Source organism: Apaloderma vittatum, unplaced genomic scaffold (genome assembly GCF_000703405.1).
Source record: "Apaloderma vittatum isolate BGI_N311 unplaced genomic scaffold, ASM70340v1 scaffold2318, whole genome shotgun sequence".
NCBI classification, from domain to species: domain Eukaryota; kingdom Metazoa; phylum Chordata; class Aves; order Trogoniformes; family Trogonidae; genus Apaloderma; species Apaloderma vittatum.
In genome coordinates, this window is record NW_009732178.1 from 1 (window position 1) to 20,063 (window position 20,063).

At 41.8% G+C, this 20,063-nt stretch overlaps 1 protein-coding gene across 1 annotated transcript in view; it reads left to right on the forward strand.

Moving 5' to 3' along the window:
* Nucleotides 1-2,919: 2,919 nt before the first annotated feature.
* Nucleotides 2,920-20,063, forward strand: part of MYO1B (myosin IB) — a gene marked incomplete at its 5' end in the record, with an annotated part of 36,692 nt that continues 19,548 nt past the window's right edge. The window contains 12 exons of the mRNA XM_009875412.1: nt 2,920-3,018; nt 3,333-3,436; nt 4,083-4,230; nt 4,899-5,017; nt 5,605-5,691; nt 5,792-5,857; nt 11,735-11,740; nt 13,274-13,378; nt 14,871-14,933; nt 15,644-15,844; nt 18,403-18,629; nt 18,789-18,989. Of these exons, the coding sequence (XP_009873714.1) occupies nt 2,920-3,018; nt 3,333-3,436; nt 4,083-4,230; nt 4,899-5,017; nt 5,605-5,691; nt 5,792-5,857; nt 11,735-11,740; nt 13,274-13,378; nt 14,871-14,933; nt 15,644-15,844; nt 18,403-18,629; nt 18,789-18,989 (1,426 nt within the window). The remainder of the gene's footprint in view (nt 3,019-3,332; nt 3,437-4,082; nt 4,231-4,898; nt 5,018-5,604; nt 5,692-5,791; nt 5,858-11,734; nt 11,741-13,273; nt 13,379-14,870; nt 14,934-15,643; nt 15,845-18,402; nt 18,630-18,788; nt 18,990-20,063) is intronic.

The following is a 20,063-nucleotide window of genomic DNA, read 5'->3' on the forward strand; positions in this document are numbered from 1 at the left end:
CTTCCTTCTTTCATGTTGAGTTTGGTCAAATGGTTTAAGACAATGCTTACACAGGTCTCTTACATTTAAACCAGACTCATCTAGGAGTAACAAATAATCTTCAGAACCTGAGGAATGTAGCTGGATTTTGAGTCGTCTGAATCGATGTTCAAACAACACAATTTAAGAAGTGTTTCCAGGGTGGACCTTCCCAAAGCAATTTTGCTTTGAGACACGCAACACATTAAACGTTCCAGCATTGTTAGATAGTGGAGAAAGAATGCCTGATCCAGAAATACACCATATCTAGTTCTGTATGTCCTCTCTAGATTATTCTATGTAGTCCCTATGCATAATTTTTGTAGCCTATATAACAAAATGTACTGTGGAGTTTGGGTTTTGTGGTGGTTTTTTGTTTTTGCTTGTGGGGATTTTCATTTAGATCAGCACCATCCGTCCCCACGTGCCACTGTAAACAGAATTACCGAGTGGATGCGTGCAGAAATCTGATGTGCATCTCTGCGCCTTCTCTTGGGATGGTTTCATCCACAGAACTGGTAATTGTGCAAGAGAGCTCAGCAAAAGTGGCCGGGTTGCGCAGTGGTGGCCTTAAGGAAAATGCATTTGGTCGGTGCGTTGAAATGCGAACTCGGGCAAGCGATTGGAAGAATTTTTCTGAAGAGTAGGGCAGGTGGTTTGGATCTTTTCTAACAGTCTGATGTCAACCTGCATGTGAACACAAAGGAAAAGGGCAAAAAGAGAATGAATAGAGCTTCAGACAGAATTGGTAGCAGCTGCTTCGTTAAGGTAAATATCTGGTTTTCTGTCAGTAACTGTTTCCTCAAGCTTTTTTTACCTCAATTACAAAGGTTGACAGAATATGGTGTATCGGGACTTTGGAAAGCTGGCCGTTAATTAGTTAACTTCTAAAAACATAAGATAAACTGCGGTGAAAAATCCAAGACAGTTATCCGTCTAACATAACTAATTTGACACACGTTCAAGAAACTGTTGGTTAAATCTGCTGAAGGCATGCATGTAATTAGAAGGCGACTTGCATATAATATTTTGCCAGGATGTGTAGCTGAGCCTTTATGACAGCATTTGAGTAAATTTAATATGTAGAATATTTTAAAACTCGAATAAGCCAAACCGCATTGCTTCAGTATCCTTTGAAAATACAGCTGTTTCCTGAAGTGTGTGTAGCCACGGCGGGAGCTGAAGTTGTTTATTTCTTCAAGATGAAATTTGGCTGCGATCTGTTCCCAGCACTTCACTAGAGAACCTTCACAGCCAGCGGGACTTGGACCTGCCTGGCGCTCACCTTGCCTTGCTCTGCTCATGTATTGACACTTGCGTGGTGAACCAGCCCCTCCCTTTTGATTATGAATTAAAAATTGGGGAGGATCCTGTATCCAGTAGTTAGGCTGACTAGCTAGCATGGCTCCCAAGTTTCAACCACAGGTCAAGGAGGGGAGCCCCAGCCTTAAGCGAAGCCGAAGGCAGAGAGAATCGCAGAATTGTAGAATCATTTAAGTTGGAAAAGTCCTCCAAGATTATTTTTTTTCTGTTTTATTGGTATCTCGTAGGTTTCTTGTTATTTTTTTAAACCCAGACAACTAACATATGATGGTTGTGGCGCAGTTCTTGACAGCAGCCTAGTGTGGAACCTCTTTATGGTTGCATTGGGGGGCATAGGTTAGTGGGTTGATAGGGCTGGGACAAAGGCTGGACTCGATGATCTTCGAGGTCTCTTTCAGCTGAAACTGTTCTATGATTCTATTCTGTGATTCTATGATTTGAGTCTAACCATAAAGAGGTTCCACACTAGGCCGCTGTCAAGAACTGCACCTTCTGATCTGCGCCTCAACCATTGCATGTTAGTCGCCTGGATTTAAAAAAAACCAAAAACAAACAAAAACCCTCACGAGATACCAATAAAATTGGGGGATAAAAAAAGCAATTGTGGAAATCCGTAACCTGCCTAATGTAAAGAGCTGCTGGCAAGGGGTGAGAGCCACTTGTTTGGCCACATCTGGAGTGTGCTTTGTCATCAGGCCCCTTTTGGCATCTTCTTCTTGTGCAGGCACAGCTTGGGGAGAACTTAACCCCAGGCAGAGGGAGCCGTGGTGGGTACGTAGAGGTAGGTGCATGGGGAAACCCCTTTGCTGTGCACTTGGAAGGAGTCACCGAGTGCTCTGTCTTCCTGTCGCTGAATATAGGTAGCTTCAGAGAAGCTGTATGGTGGGAGCTGTGGGTTTGCAATCTGGAAAAATGCTGTGCCAGCGAGAAGAGAAGAAAAAAAACCACTTTTTTGGTACAAAATCAGCGAATAACACCTATAGCTGCCCAGAGGTTCTCTTATCCCATCCCTCTTTTGGTGTGCTGGGGACCACAGCCTTTCAGAACACCTTTGCATGGTCACCTCCGTGATCAATGCGATGTAGAAGCTGATGGAGCTTTTGCCAGTCCCATGGAGAATTACTTCATCATCTGATGCATCTGAGGATCACAAAGCGCTGCACGACTGTGCAGTTAATATTCTTTCTTTGTTTGGCTTCCCCCTTTCATTGACCCATCTTTCATACGCTTGGTCTGTTAACGTCTCCGTTCTTTTCAAACCTTCACTCATACAATCGTTCTCCCCAAATCTCAGTTTCGTGGTGGTATGGTAAATCGGTTGACTCCTTTCGAGCGCCTCCCTGAGTTTTCTGCAACCTTTAGACGTGTACTGAGCTTACAGCTTGCTCGAATAATTTATTTGGGAAATACGTAATGATGTGATTCTTTGCCATAAGGTTTGTACCCACCATTTATCATCTAATTTGCTGCTGCTGATATAAAGCAATGAAGGAGAAAACAAGGAGGGGTTATATTCATATTAAAGGGGTTTACCCCAGCAATCTTTCCCTGACCTGTGAGCTTTGTTTGTTTGTTTAGATCTCCTGGAGAAGTCTCGTGTTGTTAAGCAGCCAAGAGGTGAAAGGAACTTTCACATTTTCTATCAGATACTGTCTGGTGCATCGGAAGATCTCCTCTGTAAGTGTTGCCCTTCTGCCTTTTTTCAGATGGGTGGGAAACGTGATACCGATGCCTCTCTCAAGTTATTGGTGGTAGTGGCAACGCCTGAAGCAAACAGATGGTTTGGTATTATCCAAATGTCTGAGTCAGAATTGGCTTTGCAATGTGTTATGAGCAAAGAAGAAAGCTTATTCTTTTTCAGAAGAATAACTACATTAAAAGGTCATTGAAGACAAATCCTGCTAATACCACCAGTTCTTGACAGTACTGGTTCTGGGATGAAAGAGCCACCGACAGGAATGCTGTCACTAGTGATATTTTTGATTTATTAGGCAAACTCAAACTGGAACGAGACTTCAGCAGATACAACTACCTGGGCCTTGATTCTGCCAAAGTGAATGGAGTGGATGATGCTGCAAACTTCAGAACGGTCAGGGTGAGAAGTGATGGGGGCCGGGTGGGAAACCCGAAGGATTCGACACCAATGACGAGTCCTGACGCCCTCGGTCCAGCCGTTCACACTGGGCTCGGCCGAGCGGGACATCCTGTCTGAGCACTAGGGCTCTTTGCGCAGGGAAGCTTAGCTCCAGCTAGAAAATACAAAGAACCAAGTTGCTGGAGCGTTCTAGTGGGAATACAAAATAGACCAGTAAAAAAAGAAAAAACAACAACTCCAACCACCGTTATCCGCAGATTTAGATTCTAAAAGTTACTGACTTTTAGAGCAACAGGGTGGACTGAGACGACAGGAGGATCTTTTCATTTGGGTTCAAAATTGGGTCTGGTTGTAAACTAAATTAATTGGCTAAAAAAAAAATAGATTACTCTATTCTAGACACCTGTAAACTGAATGAGTACTAGAAGTGGACTGACATATGAGCTCTATTACTGCATCTTCTTTAACTTGTTTTTTGTATTAAAAAAGTTACTTATCAAAGAGTAGTAATTATATCATGTTCTCTTTGTAGCGTTTGTAAAGCATTTCTAATATCCACTAATACACACAAATGGTGAATTTTGCAAATATGGTCTGTTCAAATGGAGTTTCTTTCAGCTCATAATTTTTTCTGTCCCTTCTACAGAATGCCATGCAGATTGTTGGGTTTATGGATCATGAAACCCAGTCTGTTTTTGAAGTGGTGGCAGCCGTTCTGAAACTGGGAAATATTGAATTTAAGCCTGAATCACGCGTGAATGGTCTAGATGAAAGTAAAATCAAAGACAAAAATGGTAAGATGAGATTAGCGATGGGAGGAAAACCAGTAATTTGTCTGAAGTCATTATTAATTTTGCAGTTTCTGTAGACACACAATATCCTTACGGATGAATTAAATTAGATTGTTTTCCAAAAGAAAACCCGCAGGCAAACATGGGTTGAATTCTGTGCGATTTCAATTGCTCTGTTTGAAATTCCGAACCCGATTATTTCCTTTTTTCCCCCCCCCTTAATTACCACTCCCTTCTGAACTGTTAAATGGTGCTATGCATTTCTGTAACTGCTTGGTTATTCTGCAGTGGAGGTCTTTTGTAGTAGGATATCTCTGCCTGTAATGTCAGATTCATTTGGTCGTGTTTTTGCAGCCGATGCATTTTGAAAGTTCATTTATTTTCATATGAAAGTTTTTTCGACGTGAAGCGTAGTCTGGGATAAATGGAAAAAAAGTTTCTCCAGAGAAATAACCGGATAAAAAGTGCTTTCCAAACCAACCACTCTATTTCCTCATCCTATGCATATTTAAAAAAAAAAAAAATTTACTTGGCAGTATGGGGGGAAGAGAGTGTGGATAGGGGACTTTTCTGTTGAGGAAAACCCAGTGTGGGAAAAATACTGAACTACTTAGGAAAAAGCAGTGATGTGAATGGTTTTCTTCTATTTACACTCTCCTTTTTCACGCTAGAACTCAAGGAGATCTGCGAGTTGACGGGTATAGACCAGTCGGTATTGGAAAGAGCTTTCAGCTTCCGGACGGTTGAAGCCAAGCAAGAGAAAGTTTCAACGACACTAAATGTGGCTCAGGTAAAGAGAGGTCCTGATTTTAAAGGAAAGAATCACTTCAAATGGCAATTTATTCTACGTGACTAAACCCAAACGAAGACTACAACTCTGTACTGAATAAGACATACCACTAGTGTGTGTTTTTTCTCCAGGGGTGGGAAAATGTTGCGGGGAACGAAATTAAAAAAAATGAGGCAGTTCCGCACAAAAGGGCGCATTGACGTTACTGTGGTGGAACTGTTTTCCTTTCGAGCAACTGGTGTAATTTCACGTGAGCTGTACGGCCCAGGCTGCTGAAAAACTTTTGCTGGCAGAGTGAATTGATCTTTCAGTAGCTCTGCAGAGCCGGGGCAATGGCCCCTCGTCTCTCATCAGGCTGAGGGTTAGGATGGGGGACGCGAGTCGTTTAGTGGTTATCCGGGTGAGAAGGGAGTCGGAGGACGGCAGAGGGGTACACCAGCAAGCTGCTGATGCCACCAAAACCCCCTGGCACCCCTCGTCTGGCTCTGCTCACGCCCTTCTCCTTCTGTTTGTAGAACCTCTGAGAAACACAGAAAGTTTTGGAGCAGCCCGGCGTTTGTAACTTTTTTCTTCTTTCTTCCCTTTAGGCTTATTACGCCCGTGATGCTCTGGCTAAGAATTTATACAGTCGGCTCTTCTCTTGGCTTGTTACCAGAATCAATGAGAGCATTAAGGTAGCTTATGATTCTCATTCAGCGTATTTTGGGAAACCAAAATGTTTTTGTTTTACAGATGAACTGACTCAATGTTTATTTATTTTATTTTTTTTTTAAGGCACAAACAAAAGTGAGAAAGAAGGTAATGGGGGTGCTGGACATCTATGGCTTTGAAATTTTTGAGGTAAGACCTTGATAACGGTAACCATTTTAATGTGAGAGCTGTTATTAAAGCTTAATAGGTGGGTTCATTAATTTGGAAACAGAATGCGTGTCATTTGAATCAAGTGTATCATCCCTGACAAGAAAAAAATACTAGAAAAGTGAGTCAAAGAGAGATGTCTTAGTATATCTGGCAATTGAAACAAAAACTTATGAAAGCCAAACGTGTTTTTACACCACAGGTAAACAAATATTTATGATGGGTAAACTAAATACATTTTTTAGGACATACATTCTAAGCATAAGAGAAGCTCTGGCAGTGTCTTTTCTGCCCTGAGGCTTTTCATGGATGTCTTTGAACAAGCTCTGTATCCTTTAAAAAAACACATCAAAAACTATATTTTTTTTTTCCGCTCAAAATTAAACAAGGAATTATATTCCATTTCATCTTAATTCATGTAGATAAATATTCTGTATCGATTCCTCGCTAATGACCTGTGATTCACTGCTGTTTGCTTATGACAATATTTGCAGACTGGTGGTATTTTGAAATGAAAACCATCAACGAAGGGTTTTTAATTGGGTTAAAGAACACTAGCGAGAGGGGCTTTTCATACATCTTATTCTGACTGTTTCTTTTGAGAGGTTTATCGTTGGAACCTGTGCAGTGTTTAAACTAGAAACTCAAATGCAGAGAAAAATCAGAAAACATGCAATCCTTACCCATTTCCTTACATCCCTCCTGAAAATCCAGGATATGTTTAAACGGTGTAGAAATGGGAGTAATCCAGAAAAGAAGAGAGGGCAGTGTTAAGTTTTTTGTTTCCGAATCGTCACCTCAAAGTCCGCGCAAATCAAAAGACTCCTGCGAAGAGGGGCAGAATAAAGCTGCTGCTCACTTCCAGAGCTGACTAAGCTGGGTTGTGATGTTTGCATTAAACACAAGGGCACGTTTATGAAAATACCGCGGAAGCGGGCACGTGGCTGAGCAGAGATCTCGGTGCCAGACGCCTTTGGAGCCGGCCCTTGCCGTGCCTTTAGAAAGCTGGATGCTGGAATAACGGTACTGCTGGCATCTTGAGGCAGGGCTCTTGTTCTTTCTAGCTCTTTTATATTTGATTAAGGATAAACGTGTAGGGTGAGTAATAGTGTTTGTGGGTTGCAGAGACACGGCTGTTTCTCGCAGGCAATTTCATTTTTTTTGTAGGAGTTCAACATCTTAGAAGGTCCTGAGTAAGTAATTGAGTACAGGAGATGTAGCTTTGCAAAAGAAAAATGAAAAAAAAAGGCCCTTTTCACTTGCCTTTCATACTGAATTACAATGTAGCTTTCCTAATTTGTAGAAACTTAAAAGCTTTAATATGAGTGTTCACTCCGTTAAATGCTGTTTTACTGGAAAAGGTGGGAAAGGTTTCTCTTGGGACTTGAGGTTCAAATTCTTCAGTATATTCATATGAGTCAGGACTCCTCCTCTCGTGAGCTCTAAGAGCTGTGGTGGGAGCACTGGCCAAGCTTGGTTCAGCCTCATGGAAATAATGGAATTATTTCTGAGAGTTCAAAGCAGGAGTGAGGTTGTATGCCAGGAAACATTCGTGGCTTGTACTATACCGCACTTTAAAGGTATTTGGAAAAAAAAATGGATTGGTTTAGGTTTCTAGAGGTAGCTAGTCCAGTTACTGGTTTGGGGACTGCACGGCAGTACTGTAATTCAAAGGGTGAGCAGACAGAAAACCAATCCTTTGAAAATCCTGGATCAGCTGTGTTTCCAGTACAGCCCATTTAGCCATCCCTGTGCTTCCACACAGGTTAGTTTTGCAACCAGCTGGCTTATTCTCAATGGCATCAGAAGCAAAGGTGCGTTATCGAGGCAAAACAGAATTAAGTTTCTACACAGCTCTAGTTGGAAGAAAAGACGATTTTACTGGAGAAGAGTCTAGTTTTTTGCTAGAAAGCAAACTTATTAGCGGGGGAAAAAAACATATGGAGAAAAATGGTTTATCAGGGTCTTCTTTTACCTTCCTTTCTTTTTTTTCCCTCCCAGTATTGATTCTTTTAGGCGAACCTTTCTTCATGGCTTGACTTTTTGACTCGAGCTCGGCCTTTTTTAGGCCCTCTGCCTTGCAAGAGATTTCCTTTTTTGAAACTGTTCGAAACCTTTTCCTGATCCCTGAAAGTTAAGCAGTCGCCATGAAATTAATCGCATTATAACTGAAGTGTGCAGAGAGGCTTGTTTTGCAAAATGCACATTTATGCAGTAAATCCCATTGGCCAGCTTTTTATCAATAGAGGAAATGTTTGAAATGCTGGAGTAAATGTACATGAATGCTCTCCTTCGGGTTGCTAGAATAACATTTTGCCCTACAGCTGCTGTTCCATCTTAGTAGAGGAATGGATATGATGGTATAGTAGCTTCTTCCCTAATTGTAATTCCTGTTTTTCCAGGGCTGTTTGTGGAAGTGATTCTACCTGGGTTTCCCTGTGGAATGTTTGTAGATGTAAACAGAAAAGTCAGGGATAAATAATGATAATCTATCTTCACTAACTGCGAAAAATCAAAAATATTATAACTGGGTCACAAGTAGCTCATTACTTTTGGAGATAAAAATAGCATCTTCTTTCATTTTCTTTACATGCCCTTTCACCATTTTGCTGATTATCATTTCCCAGCATTCATATTTCTTAATTTCACCTCATAAACTTGTACACTTCTGAGGTCATACAGAAAAATCCCTATTCCCCAGACACCACAGTAGGATCTAAATTAAGTTTGCCTGGTTGGTTTCACTGTTCATTCCACCATTCACCATTCATTCCACCTAGTAGCAGTCTGGTAGGGGCCTTGATTGCAACTACCTGGGACCAGATACCCCCCTTAGGAGGAGGTCAGAGACTTCTGGAGCTGTGTAGATGTCCAAAAATGTTATTTTAGGGGCTATATATGTCAGGGCGAAAGCATCAGTCTCTATATGTCTTTTCCCACGCCCACACTGTAGAAGGCATTCATTTTCATGGAATTAGTTCTGGTGATTTCAACAATCTCGTGACTTGAAATTTAAATTCTCCTTTTCCTTTAAAGACTTCTCATTTATTTTTTAGTTGTATGCGTTGCCATAAGGTATTTGGAAAGGACCATTTTGTCGGTGTGGTTGCAGGCTGAGCAATACCTTGACTTTTGAATTGGCTCTCAACGAGAACTCATGAGATGAAAGATTAAGAAGGAGGAGGAAATATTGAGAAATACCTTGTATAGGTGTGATACTGATGGTGTAGCTGAGTCTCTAGGTGTGGCTCAACAAAATGCTTGAAATTGGGGAAAATAGTGGAGAGGACACAAGAAAATGGAACACTTAAACTAAGACTTTATTAGGCCAGTGGAAGGTAAGAATTTATTCCTACCTACTAATATGGGAAGTACCCAGTTTTCAGTTTTGAATAGGTGGCTTGGTTGCCTCAGTACCTCTGGAAATCACTGGAATCTGAGTACTCCAAAGCAAACTTGGATTCTCTATGGGGAGAAGGTTAGAAGATGTGGCTGGTTTTCATAGGAGGATGCCCTGGTTTAGATATTTCATGTTCACAAATCTCATATGAGAAATGAGCATATGGAGAGCATCAGCATATGGAGACATTTCTGCCTGAGACTAGGAAGAGACTTTTAGCCTAATTTTCTTTTTTTTTGATAAAAATATTTTTATTTTGTCAGTTTGCTATTGGTATTTTACCAGTATAACCATGTATAAGGTCAGGAACAAGCGTGTATATTTTTTTCAGATGATTCCGTGATATTCATGGCAGGAAACTTCCAGAGAAGAACTTAGGTAAAATATTAAGGAACAAAAAATATTTTCCTTAAACTTCCAAGCATCTGTATGTAGTTCGTATAGTAGCGGTGGTTGCCTCTAACAACCTGAGCGAGTACAACATCATGATCTGCTTGTGTACATAAGCACTGTATTTTGGCATGGAGCAGAATTTTTTTAGAGGTCAAAAAGTTGCTCTTCCTGAAATGCTACCCTGATGCCTGGTAGTTTGAAGGCTGATACAAAATAAAGCTGTTTGAGCAAGAGACCATTATTTGTGAGGTGAAAAACATGGTGAAGTAGGCTTTGATTTTTGCCAGGGAATTTTTCTACTTGTCTAAATTTATTGTTGCACGTGGTAAAAGATCGAGAGGCCAAGCTGGGGCTAGTCAGTTGATCTGTATCTATAAATTTGATGTGACTTTAAGCCTCTCTGAGGTGACATTCTGTTTCCCAGCACCTTGAATTTAATTTGAGAAGACGGAGTGGTTTTGTCTTCCCCAGAGGTTATGTTCTGTATTCCGTGGTGATTTCAAAGGAATAGTTTGCAGTGCTGCTCTGAAAAATGCAGGGATTGAATTGATGCTCTCAACATTCAAGTAGCAGCCTGGAAGAGAAGCTGACACTTTTGAGAAAGGCAGGCCTTACATTTATTCTTTTTCTTTCCTAAAATTTCCTAAGAACATTGGAAATTCTTCCTGGAGTTTTGGGTCTGCTTCTGTGTTGGTCAAAACCCTTTCTGTCACTTAATGGTCAGCGTAAGGAGCAAGTCCCAGTCTCTGACAGCTGGTTCCTTCCAGCCCGTTCCTCCTGGATGGATTTCATGATGTGATCTTAATCATTCTCTCTTGCCTTCTCAAAGGCAGTGTCACAAGTCCTCTACATCCCTTCTAGGGCTGTCGTGTTAATTGCTAGAAGCCTTCGGAGGACAATTCATTTGGGAGCCTTCTTTTGTTATTTGTGAAGCCCTTGAATAACTGAAAATTCCATGTATATGATAAGGAGGAATAAATTCACAACCTCTGTTGCCTTACTCAGCTTTGCCCAGAGATAAACACTCGAATTGCTTTTTTGTACAGCCTTTCTTAAAACGTGTAAAAGGAAACGCTGCTTTCCAAAAGGTGTTTCATTTTCTGAATGTCTTCTCGTCTGTGAAGTGTTTTGAGAACTTCAGTAATTCAGCAAGCATCGCTCCTCATTTTCTTCGCGGGAGTTAGCCATTAGCCTTTTGCTCTGTGTCGTACTTAAAGAAGAGAACACCTACTGCTCTTCAGTGACTTTTTTTTCCTGGAATAGCAATTTTTGGTGGTTTGGCAACGTCAAACAGTATTTCATAGCTTCAAGTGAGTGATTTGTGATGAACTCTGCGGAGTTTATTTTGCCTCTCTTTGGCAAACCATAAACAGCCCAGATAGGTAGCAAATCAGGAAAGCATCTAGCAATCACTTTAATGTATTGTTAATGACCTTTCAGTTAGATGCTTTGGCTGGATTTGCAGTTCAGTTTCCATCCTCTTTTGACGATGAAGACTGTGTTTAATATGTGAGCAAAAAGCTCATAACGTGGGCTTTTGGAGAAACAGCCTTTCCGTGTGGGGTACAGGGCATGTTTTACCTTTCCTCTTTGTCAAGGTGACATGTCAGTTGAGATTCTTTTACTTCAAACTCAATATATCTGAAGTGATGGCTTTCTCTGAATGTGTCAAATAAAGTTTTACTCATTGTTCCTCCAGCACCCCCTCTTCCCTTCCCCATTCTCCTCTCCCTTTACCAAGATGTGCCTGGCAAACGTTATATTTTTGACTTTTTGAGACAAAAGATTCTCGGTGATTTAGAGGTGTGATGAGGCAAGAATGAGGTTCTGTGTTACTCAGTCCCTTGGTTTATTTGACAATCTTTGATGACTACCTAAAGATAAGCTCATCTGCAAAGACATAACATTTCTGTAGTCCTTCATAATTTTAGTGACGTGCAATTATGACTCTGATAAAAAGACTGACCTACTTGGTATGCTAAATAAATGCTAACAGATGTATTCTATGTTTCTCTGGAAGTAACATAAGTACTGACTGCAGTTTATGTAATTTCTTTTTACAACAGAATGCAGTAAGTATGACGTGTTTGCAGTGCTGCTTTTGATGCATGCCAAATTTTAACTTTCTCACCTAGAGCTGTGCGAGTTTTGCAATCTCTGGTCAATAATTGCAATTGGTGTGAGGGACAGGGTTGGATGTGGCTGAGAAAGCTGGGTGATCAGCTATGATTTTGCTTTACCTAAAACCAAAATATAAAAGCAATCTACGCTACCTCAATATTTCCTAATCCGCTTGTGTGTTCCTAATCTCATTTAGCAACCAGATCCTTAAATTAAACATTGAAATGATTGCAGTTGCCTTTAGCCATAAAAATTCTATCACCATAACTTAAGCTTCTCTGATATTGTATAGCAGATTTATTTGTTAGCGTAGAAAGGCATAGTGGCTTATTCTGCACATTTTTGGGCCTCCTAAAGAACCAAAGTGTTATTGATGACTAGAAATTCAGAAAGAAGGGGAGGGAAGGGGCAGGGAGGAGGGAACTCCACAACCTCAAAGCCAAGACGACTGTCAGCAGATATCCAAAATTACTCTTGATTGCAGTTATTTCTGCGGATACTTGTATGGAATTCTTTCCATATGTTTGACTCCTTCAAGCATGAAGCTGCTGGTCCCTTTTTCTTGGAAAAGGGCATTTTCAAGCTAGCGTGAGAATGGGCACCTGGCCTCCAAACCACACTCATTTCAGATAATGGAGATGAAGTTGGTGAAACACAGCTTTTATCATAGAGTCATGGAATCACCAAGGTTGGAAAAGATCTTTAAGATCATCCAAGTCCAACTGTTGACCCAGCACTGTTGGGCCCACCACCTAACCGTGTCCCTGAGCACCACATCCTTCAAATCCCTCCAGGGATGGCGACTCCGCTGTTGCCCTGGGCAGCCTGTGCCAGGGCTTGACAACTCTTTCTGTGGAGAAAGTTTTCTTAATGTCCAGTCTAAACCTTCCCTGGTGCAACTTGAGGCCGTTTCCTCTTGTCCTATCGCTTGTTACTTGGGAGAAGAGACCAACTCCCCCTTGCTACAACCTCTTTTCAGGGAGTTGTAGAGAGCGAAGAGGTCTCTCTGAACAGCCGCAGGTCCCTCAGCCACTCCTCATAGGGCTTGTTCTTGAGACCCTTCACCAGCTTCGTTGCCTTTCTTTGGACACACAGTCTCTTAATCCAGGCTCAGTTGCGACCACAGTAGCAGCTTGGGCCTCGATCTGTAGCGAAAGAGATACTTTATTGGCTACTGAGGGGAAAAGAGCTAATGGTACTGCCATAACTTTATTCCTCAGTACCTACAGGAGACCACATTTTACCTACAGGGACAGATCAGTGTAGGCAAAACTTTTGTTGTTTATTCTCTGGCACCACAGGATTTGGTCTAAAATTTCCAAACTAATCTCAGTTTCTCTAAAATATTACTCAAACCATCACGTCGCAAAGCTGGAAGGAGTTAATAAGGCAGCTTGCTGACTTGCAGCTGCTGCAGTAACTTGCTCCAGCTAAGGTCCAGGGTGTTCATGCGACAGCAAAAGCAAACATGTTTTATCTGACAGGACAACAGCTTTGAGCAATTCATTATCAACTACTGTAATGAGAAGTTGCAGCAGATCTTCATTGAACTTACCCTCAAAGAAGAGCAAGAGGAGTACATCCGAGAGGTAATGCTTGAATGGATCTTTCTAATCCTCTCCCATTCCTGTTGTCCCTGTAAAGACACAGAGGAACTGCTTTAAAGGGAACAAGTCACTTTTTGACCACATTTCTGGCAAGGAGCACGGTTGTGTAGGACCGTGTGGTAGTTACATTAAGAAAAAAAAAAAAAGGGTTTGGTTTTGTCTTGCATATTATGAGTTCTCCAGATAAAAACTAGGCCCAGCTCTCATTCATTGGCAATGACGACTGGCAGCTTGGAGCAAGAGCTAATTAATTTATTAGAAGACTAATATTACTTTCTGCTATTAGTGCCATTACCCTACAGCCTGTGTTTTGCATTACACATAGTGTCTGGGATAGACCCCAACAGCGGCCACCACTAATCCTGCTTCAAAAGGGAACCGGGCGGGTAAAACAATAGCATGCAAGATGAAAGGAACTACAAACAGATTTATTTTTTAATTCTAGTTTTCTTTCATTTAAGCGTTCAAGAGAGCCGTGTGAGCTTTATGAGTAGATTTAAGTTGTGCTTTGGAGCCCAGGCTCGGGTGTTTTTTGTTACTCTGTGAGCGAGCATCACGTTTTAATGGGTTTTAGCAGGACTCCCGATGATACACTGAGCTCTGAGGAAATACCAGCTCACAGCTGTAGAAGCTGGCATGAGCTGTCTGTACTCAAATGGGATTACACCATTTTGCTATATAAACATTTTTAAAAATTCAGCAAAGTTCCTGCCTTGCAGTGCTGAGGAGAGTATGAAGCCTGGACATGTCTTTTTCCTTTTTTGCATTCAGTGGTGAAGCTCCTGAAATGATTTGGTTCTTGAATGATACTTGAAAAGCTGTGAAAAAGCTAAACTTAAAAAAGTGTCACAGAGTACAAATTAGGCATGGAGTTAACGCTTTCTTTTTCCAGTCCTTTGCCCCACCAGCATTACCTCCTGATGCACTGGGAATTTTATTGCTGATATTTGAAAAAAAAAATTATTATATTAGGGATATCTGAACAGCAGCCAGACTCTGGATTTTTCAGATGGTCTCATCTAAATTTAGCCCTCTTTCTTCCTCCTGTTAAAAAAAATAATAATAAACCAAGAAAACCCAAAAAAACCCCACCAACAACTGAGAGCTTAGAAATTCTGATCTCAGATGCTTGCAGGGAAATGGGTGTATTTCCTTGTAAGCAGTGGGAGCGTGGGCAGAGGGGGGCCAGGGGGGGTCGGGAAGGGCTGGCGGGCGGCCAGGGGAGTGCATGGGAAGCTGACACGGGTGGGGGAAAGGAATGGAGAGCTGGCTTGGCAGCCGCTCAAGGACACTCATGTCGAGCAGATGATGTTAGTAGTAGATGCTTGCATCTCTTTCCTAATAAACAACGTGTTGGGAAGCACAGAGAAACGAATTGGAAAGTAGTTACTTAGTTCACTGGGATGTAATTTTAATTGCCTAGAGGAAAAGCTTTCCTGTCCACACATTTAATTTTATTTTTTTTTTCTTGTAGGGGATTGAATGGACTCATATTGAGTATTTCAACAATGCTATCATTTGTGACCTAATTGAAAACGTAAGTTATATTCAAGGAGCTCTCTCTGAATCATTTTTTTAATGCATGGGTTGATTTTGAGCTGGAAAGTCACTCATCGTATTAGTCATCTCGTTTTGTAGGGTGAAAGTTTATTTTACTAAAAAAATTCTTGAAAAGGCTGTATGTTACTTTGTCAGAAATGCGCAGCAGCACCTACACAAAAAAAAAAGCCAAAGTGACCCCAAACAACTCTTAAAATGTTTACATTTAATGCTGTTTTCCATAGCAGATATCACGTGCTGCATTGTCAATAACATTTCTTTAAATATGGAAGGTAGAACTCTCAATGACTTGTTACTGAAGGTGTTAGGTACAGAAGGTGCTAGTATCTAATAAGAGGAATTCTTATGGACTTAGCGCGAGGAGAAAGGTAAAATTCCTTAAGAGTAGGAAGAGTTTTAACCATTGTCATAAAATATCTGCTGGTTTTACCCATAAACTGCCTCCTTTCAGTTCAGTTGGAATTTCAGCAGTCTGAGTAAATTATGTGAAATTCCAGCATACGAAGATTCAGACCTCAGAAGCAGTTTCTCGAAAGCGCAGCTACTAAAAATCTGTCGGCAGTGGGGGTGAGGAGAAGAGCCAGACTGAGATGGCTCCAGGAGTGACAAACAGGAGAGGGCAGTCTCCTTTATATGCCTTGTGGGAAACGGGATGGAAACACTAAAGCTCTTCTCTTGAAACTTCAGAACCAAACTGGAATCCTGGCCATGCTAGACGAGGAATGCCTGAGACCGGGAACTGTCACCGACGACACCTTTTTAGAAAAACTGAACCAGGTCTGTGCCACTCACCAGCATTTTGAGAGCAGGATGAGCAAGTGCTCCCGGTTCCTCAACGACACCTCCTTGCCGCACAGCTGCTTCAGGATTCAACATTACGCTGGCAAGGTACCTGGAGAACGGAGGGCGGGGAGCCTCAGTTTAATAGAATCGGTTGGGTTGGAAAAGACCTTTAAGGTCGTTGAGTCCAACCATTAACCCAGCACTGCCAGGTCCACCACTAACCCCTGAGCACCACATCTACACGGCTTTTACATCCCTCCGGGGATGGGCACTCCACTATTTCCCTGGGCAGCCAAGTTTCAGTGCTGGACAACCCTTTCAGTCAAGAACTTTTTCCTAATATCAAACCTGAACCTCTCCTGGTGCAACTTGAGGCCGCTTCCTCTTGTCCTATTGCTTGCTCCTCGGGAGAAATTTGGTACGACGAGAGGCTCTTCATCCAATAAGGAATTTTACAGACAGAGGAGAATTGCTCGAGTCAATAATTGATCAAAAAAAAAATCCAGACCTGTCTTAATCTTTTCCATTTTTACACCGAAGATCTGTGGTTTGGGCTGGAAGATTTTCCAGAGGTCACGCTGCCAAAATCAAGGGCTGCTCTCCTGCCATCAAAGGAGAAAGATGTCCTACGTGCTTTGGTGGTGAACCGCTTGTGCTGCTGGAAATAAAATGTTTTTTAGAATGGCCAAAACTCTCACGCATTTGAGGGCGAGATATTTTGGAAAGCACGCTCTTTGTGGCTGGACTAGCTGGAGTCCTTAGTCACGTTGTTGAGAGAGCGGAGGGTTTGTATGTTTGAAGGAACCGAGTTTATTTTGACAGTCTGTGTGTTCAAACAGAGGGAAGAGAAAGTTATACAGAGGGCTTGCAAATGTAGTCCCTTTCCACAACAGAAGCAGTATGAGTAAATAAGAGTCTGGTAGCTTTTGATGGGTAATTCAGTATGAATTTTTATCAGTGAAAATCAAAATAATTACATTTCTAAAAAGACGACAATTTGGAAACGTATGAGCGGGAACCGTACCTTGTGTTTGACTCTGCTGAACTGTTAATCTCACAGATTAAAGAATATCTGGAAGGTGTTTAATTTGCCTAGGACTGTTTAATAGTTCCTTAGTTTTGGACATTTTTCTCAATCTTACAATTTTGAATAGCTCGCTAGTTTGCTAACTCAAAATAGTCCTGGAAATACCGTACTTTCACCGTTTGAGGCAGCTGTTACCTTTACATTAAGTATTTGCCAAGAAACTTTTGTAATTGCAATATCACCTAGCAGGGGTTAATATTTAGTTATTTCTTCAGTGGTCAGAATTCAGATCGAATTGAAACCACCCCAGCACTTCGAGAAGGACTTCGAGCAGATTGTGTCTTCCATTGTTATTGGCATTCCCTCACCCAGCAAGAGCAGTTAGTGAATTCCTCCTATTCTGGGAGGAATGTTGTTTTTCCAGCCTCAGCTGAGAACATTGTGATCTGGTCACCAGACGACAGAAGTTTTGGGAAACAAAAGCGACATTTTTGTTTGTTCTTTTTTCCCAGCGGTGGCATTTACTGTACCTGTTGAAACAGAAACGTGTGCTCCAAAGAAAAATGTTGCCTGAGTTCTCAGTCGCTTGCTGTTGCGTAAAATATGGTTTTAGTCAATATTCTGTGTACATAGCGCGTATGAGAGATCAGGAAGCTGAAGAATCTGTACTACCAGCCCGCTGACTTGTCACGATTAATCAGACTAAATTCCCTACCCTCAAAAATTAAAATAAAGCCAATAGCAATCTGAGGTCTACATGAAGTTCCCCTGATGCCTCTTGGGTCTCCAGCTGCAGGTCAGAGCTTCTGCGTTCAGGCTTGTTTTTGGACTGTTTTCCTGGTAAAAGTCCTTTAAAACAAGTCCCCTGAGGAGCGCGGAGATAGCTACTTGGCTGCAGCAATATCAAAAGGTGATGTTTCATATCAGGTTTTTTGTTCAGCAAATGACTTAAGTGTTCGTACTTTGAAGGCACCTCAGTATAGGAGAGATCTTGAGGTGTTGGAGCGAGTGCAGAGGAGGGCAACAAAGCTGGTGAAGGGCCTGGAGAACAGACCTTGTGAGGAGCGATTGAGGGAGCTGGGTCTGTTCAGTTTGACCAAGAGGAGGCTGAGGGGGGACCTCATCATGCTCTACAATTACTTGAAAGGACATTGTAGAGAGGTTGGTGCTGGTCTCTTCTCACAGGTCATTAGGGACAGAACCAGGGGGAATGGTTTCAAGTTGCAACAGGGCAAGTTTAGGCTGGACATTAGGAAGAAATTCTTCACGGAAAGAGGGGTCCGACCCTGGAACAGACTGCCTGGGGAGGGGGTTGAGTCGCCATCCCTGGATGTGTTCAAGTGTCATTTAGATGTGGTGTTGGGTGATGTGGTTTAGGGGTGAACTTGTAGTGCAGGGTTAATGGTTGGACTTGATGATCCCAAGGGTCTTTTCCAACCTGAATTGTTCTAGGATTCTAGGATTCTCAGGTAGCATGTTCACAGAAATTTTATCCAGCAAAAAGTCTTCCAAATGACAAATTTAAAATGAAACTCTGCAGCGTCTCTTGTTTGTTTCAGATGGTGGGAAAGGAGAAAAATGGCTCAGTTTTGAACTGTGTTATCTCTCTCTGATGAGACTCTTCTGTATTGTTCAGGTCATGTACCAGGTGGAAGGATTTGTGGACAAAAATAATGACCTACTGTACCGTGACCTCTCCCAGGCCATGTGGAAGGCCAGTCACGCTCTTATCAAAGCCTTGTTCCCGGAAGGTAACCCCACGAAGATCAATCTAAAGAGACCACCGACAGCAGGTTCGCAGTTCAAGGCGTCGGTGGCTACCCTGATGAAAAACCTTCAGACAAAAAATCCAAACTATATCAGGTAAATTACGCCGCGGTGAATTTACACTTGGCAAAGTTAAATAAATAAATAAAAATGTCACTATCCAAGGATAAGCTACGGAAATCTAGGCGTTAAACTCGCGCTAGTGGTCGTTGACGCGTCCCGTGCCGCAAACGAGCGTCCCTCTTCATTTTCCAGATGCATCAAACCCAATGACAAAAAGGCTGCGCACATTTTCAATGACGCCTTGGTGTGCCACCAGATCCGTTACCTGGGTCTCCTGGAGAACGTGCGGGTCAGAAGGGCGGGTTACGCGTTCCGGCAGGCGTATGAGCCTTGCCTGGAGAGGTACAAGATGCTGTGCAAGCAGACGTGGCCCCACTGGAGAGGGCCAGCCAGGTAGGGAAACATCTGCATTCTTCTACCCATCCTGTTCCTGCGATTATTTGGTTTAATTGAATGAACTTCCAAGTGTTTGAAAAAGGGAATTAAGAAGTAAACGGATGTGGCTCAAATGTTTTACCTGTCTGTTGTTCCTTAGCATCTTGTTAAAGATTTTGGATGGTTCCTTCATTGGGAAATTTATACTTTTTACTAGGCTAAAAATGTCAGTTCCTTGGCAAAGAAGGTGATCTTGGTGATGAACTGATCTACTAATGGAAAAGGTCTTGCATGTGAGCAAGGAGAGTGCTTTGGTTTTAGAATATTTTGCAACCTTGAATGATTTTGGCCCCAGTTAAAGGGTGGAGGGAGATACTGGAGTGGAATCAAATTAACTAGGAGGTCTGGAATGATCAGGACACTTATCTTTCATACCAACAAAGTGTGGGAACCCCCATTTCTTTGAAGACAGTCACCCCACCTTTCTCTGTCCTGTCAAGAATACTTTTACCTAACGGTTGGTGAACAACTCTGAAATACCACTGCTTGCAAATCGATTGTATTAAATATCTAATTTTAAATTGTGTATTATTCCGATGTATTTTTCAGATAACATCTTGAGTAGGCAAATGAGCCTCTGTTAATTCTTTTTACACTTTGCCACCAATGCTGCAATTTACATTTCTTTCAAAATAGATCAATACCTTTAGCTACAGTTTAAATCCTTAGGTTATCAAGTTAATGGTGAAAGTACAGTATTAATAACAGCAGCATTCTACAGTCATCCCAAATATCTGTGCAATTCCTCTCTCTTCTTTTTTGTTAACGTTTATAGAATGCAGTTGGTCGTGTGGAACATTAGAGCTTGTCAAACTTGTCAGTCTTTGTTTCACCTTTCGACATTAGCACGGGAGCCCTTCCTCTTTCCTTTCTTTTTCTTTACAGAGAAAAGCATTAAATATGTAAGAGGAAAAAGTGGGCCATTGCTGATGCTGTTAAATCAGAATTGCTCGTTTCTCATCAAATTATTGTGCATCTTTACAGTGATTATTCTTGCCTTTAGCTAAATAACCAGTAAGTGAATGAGTTGGG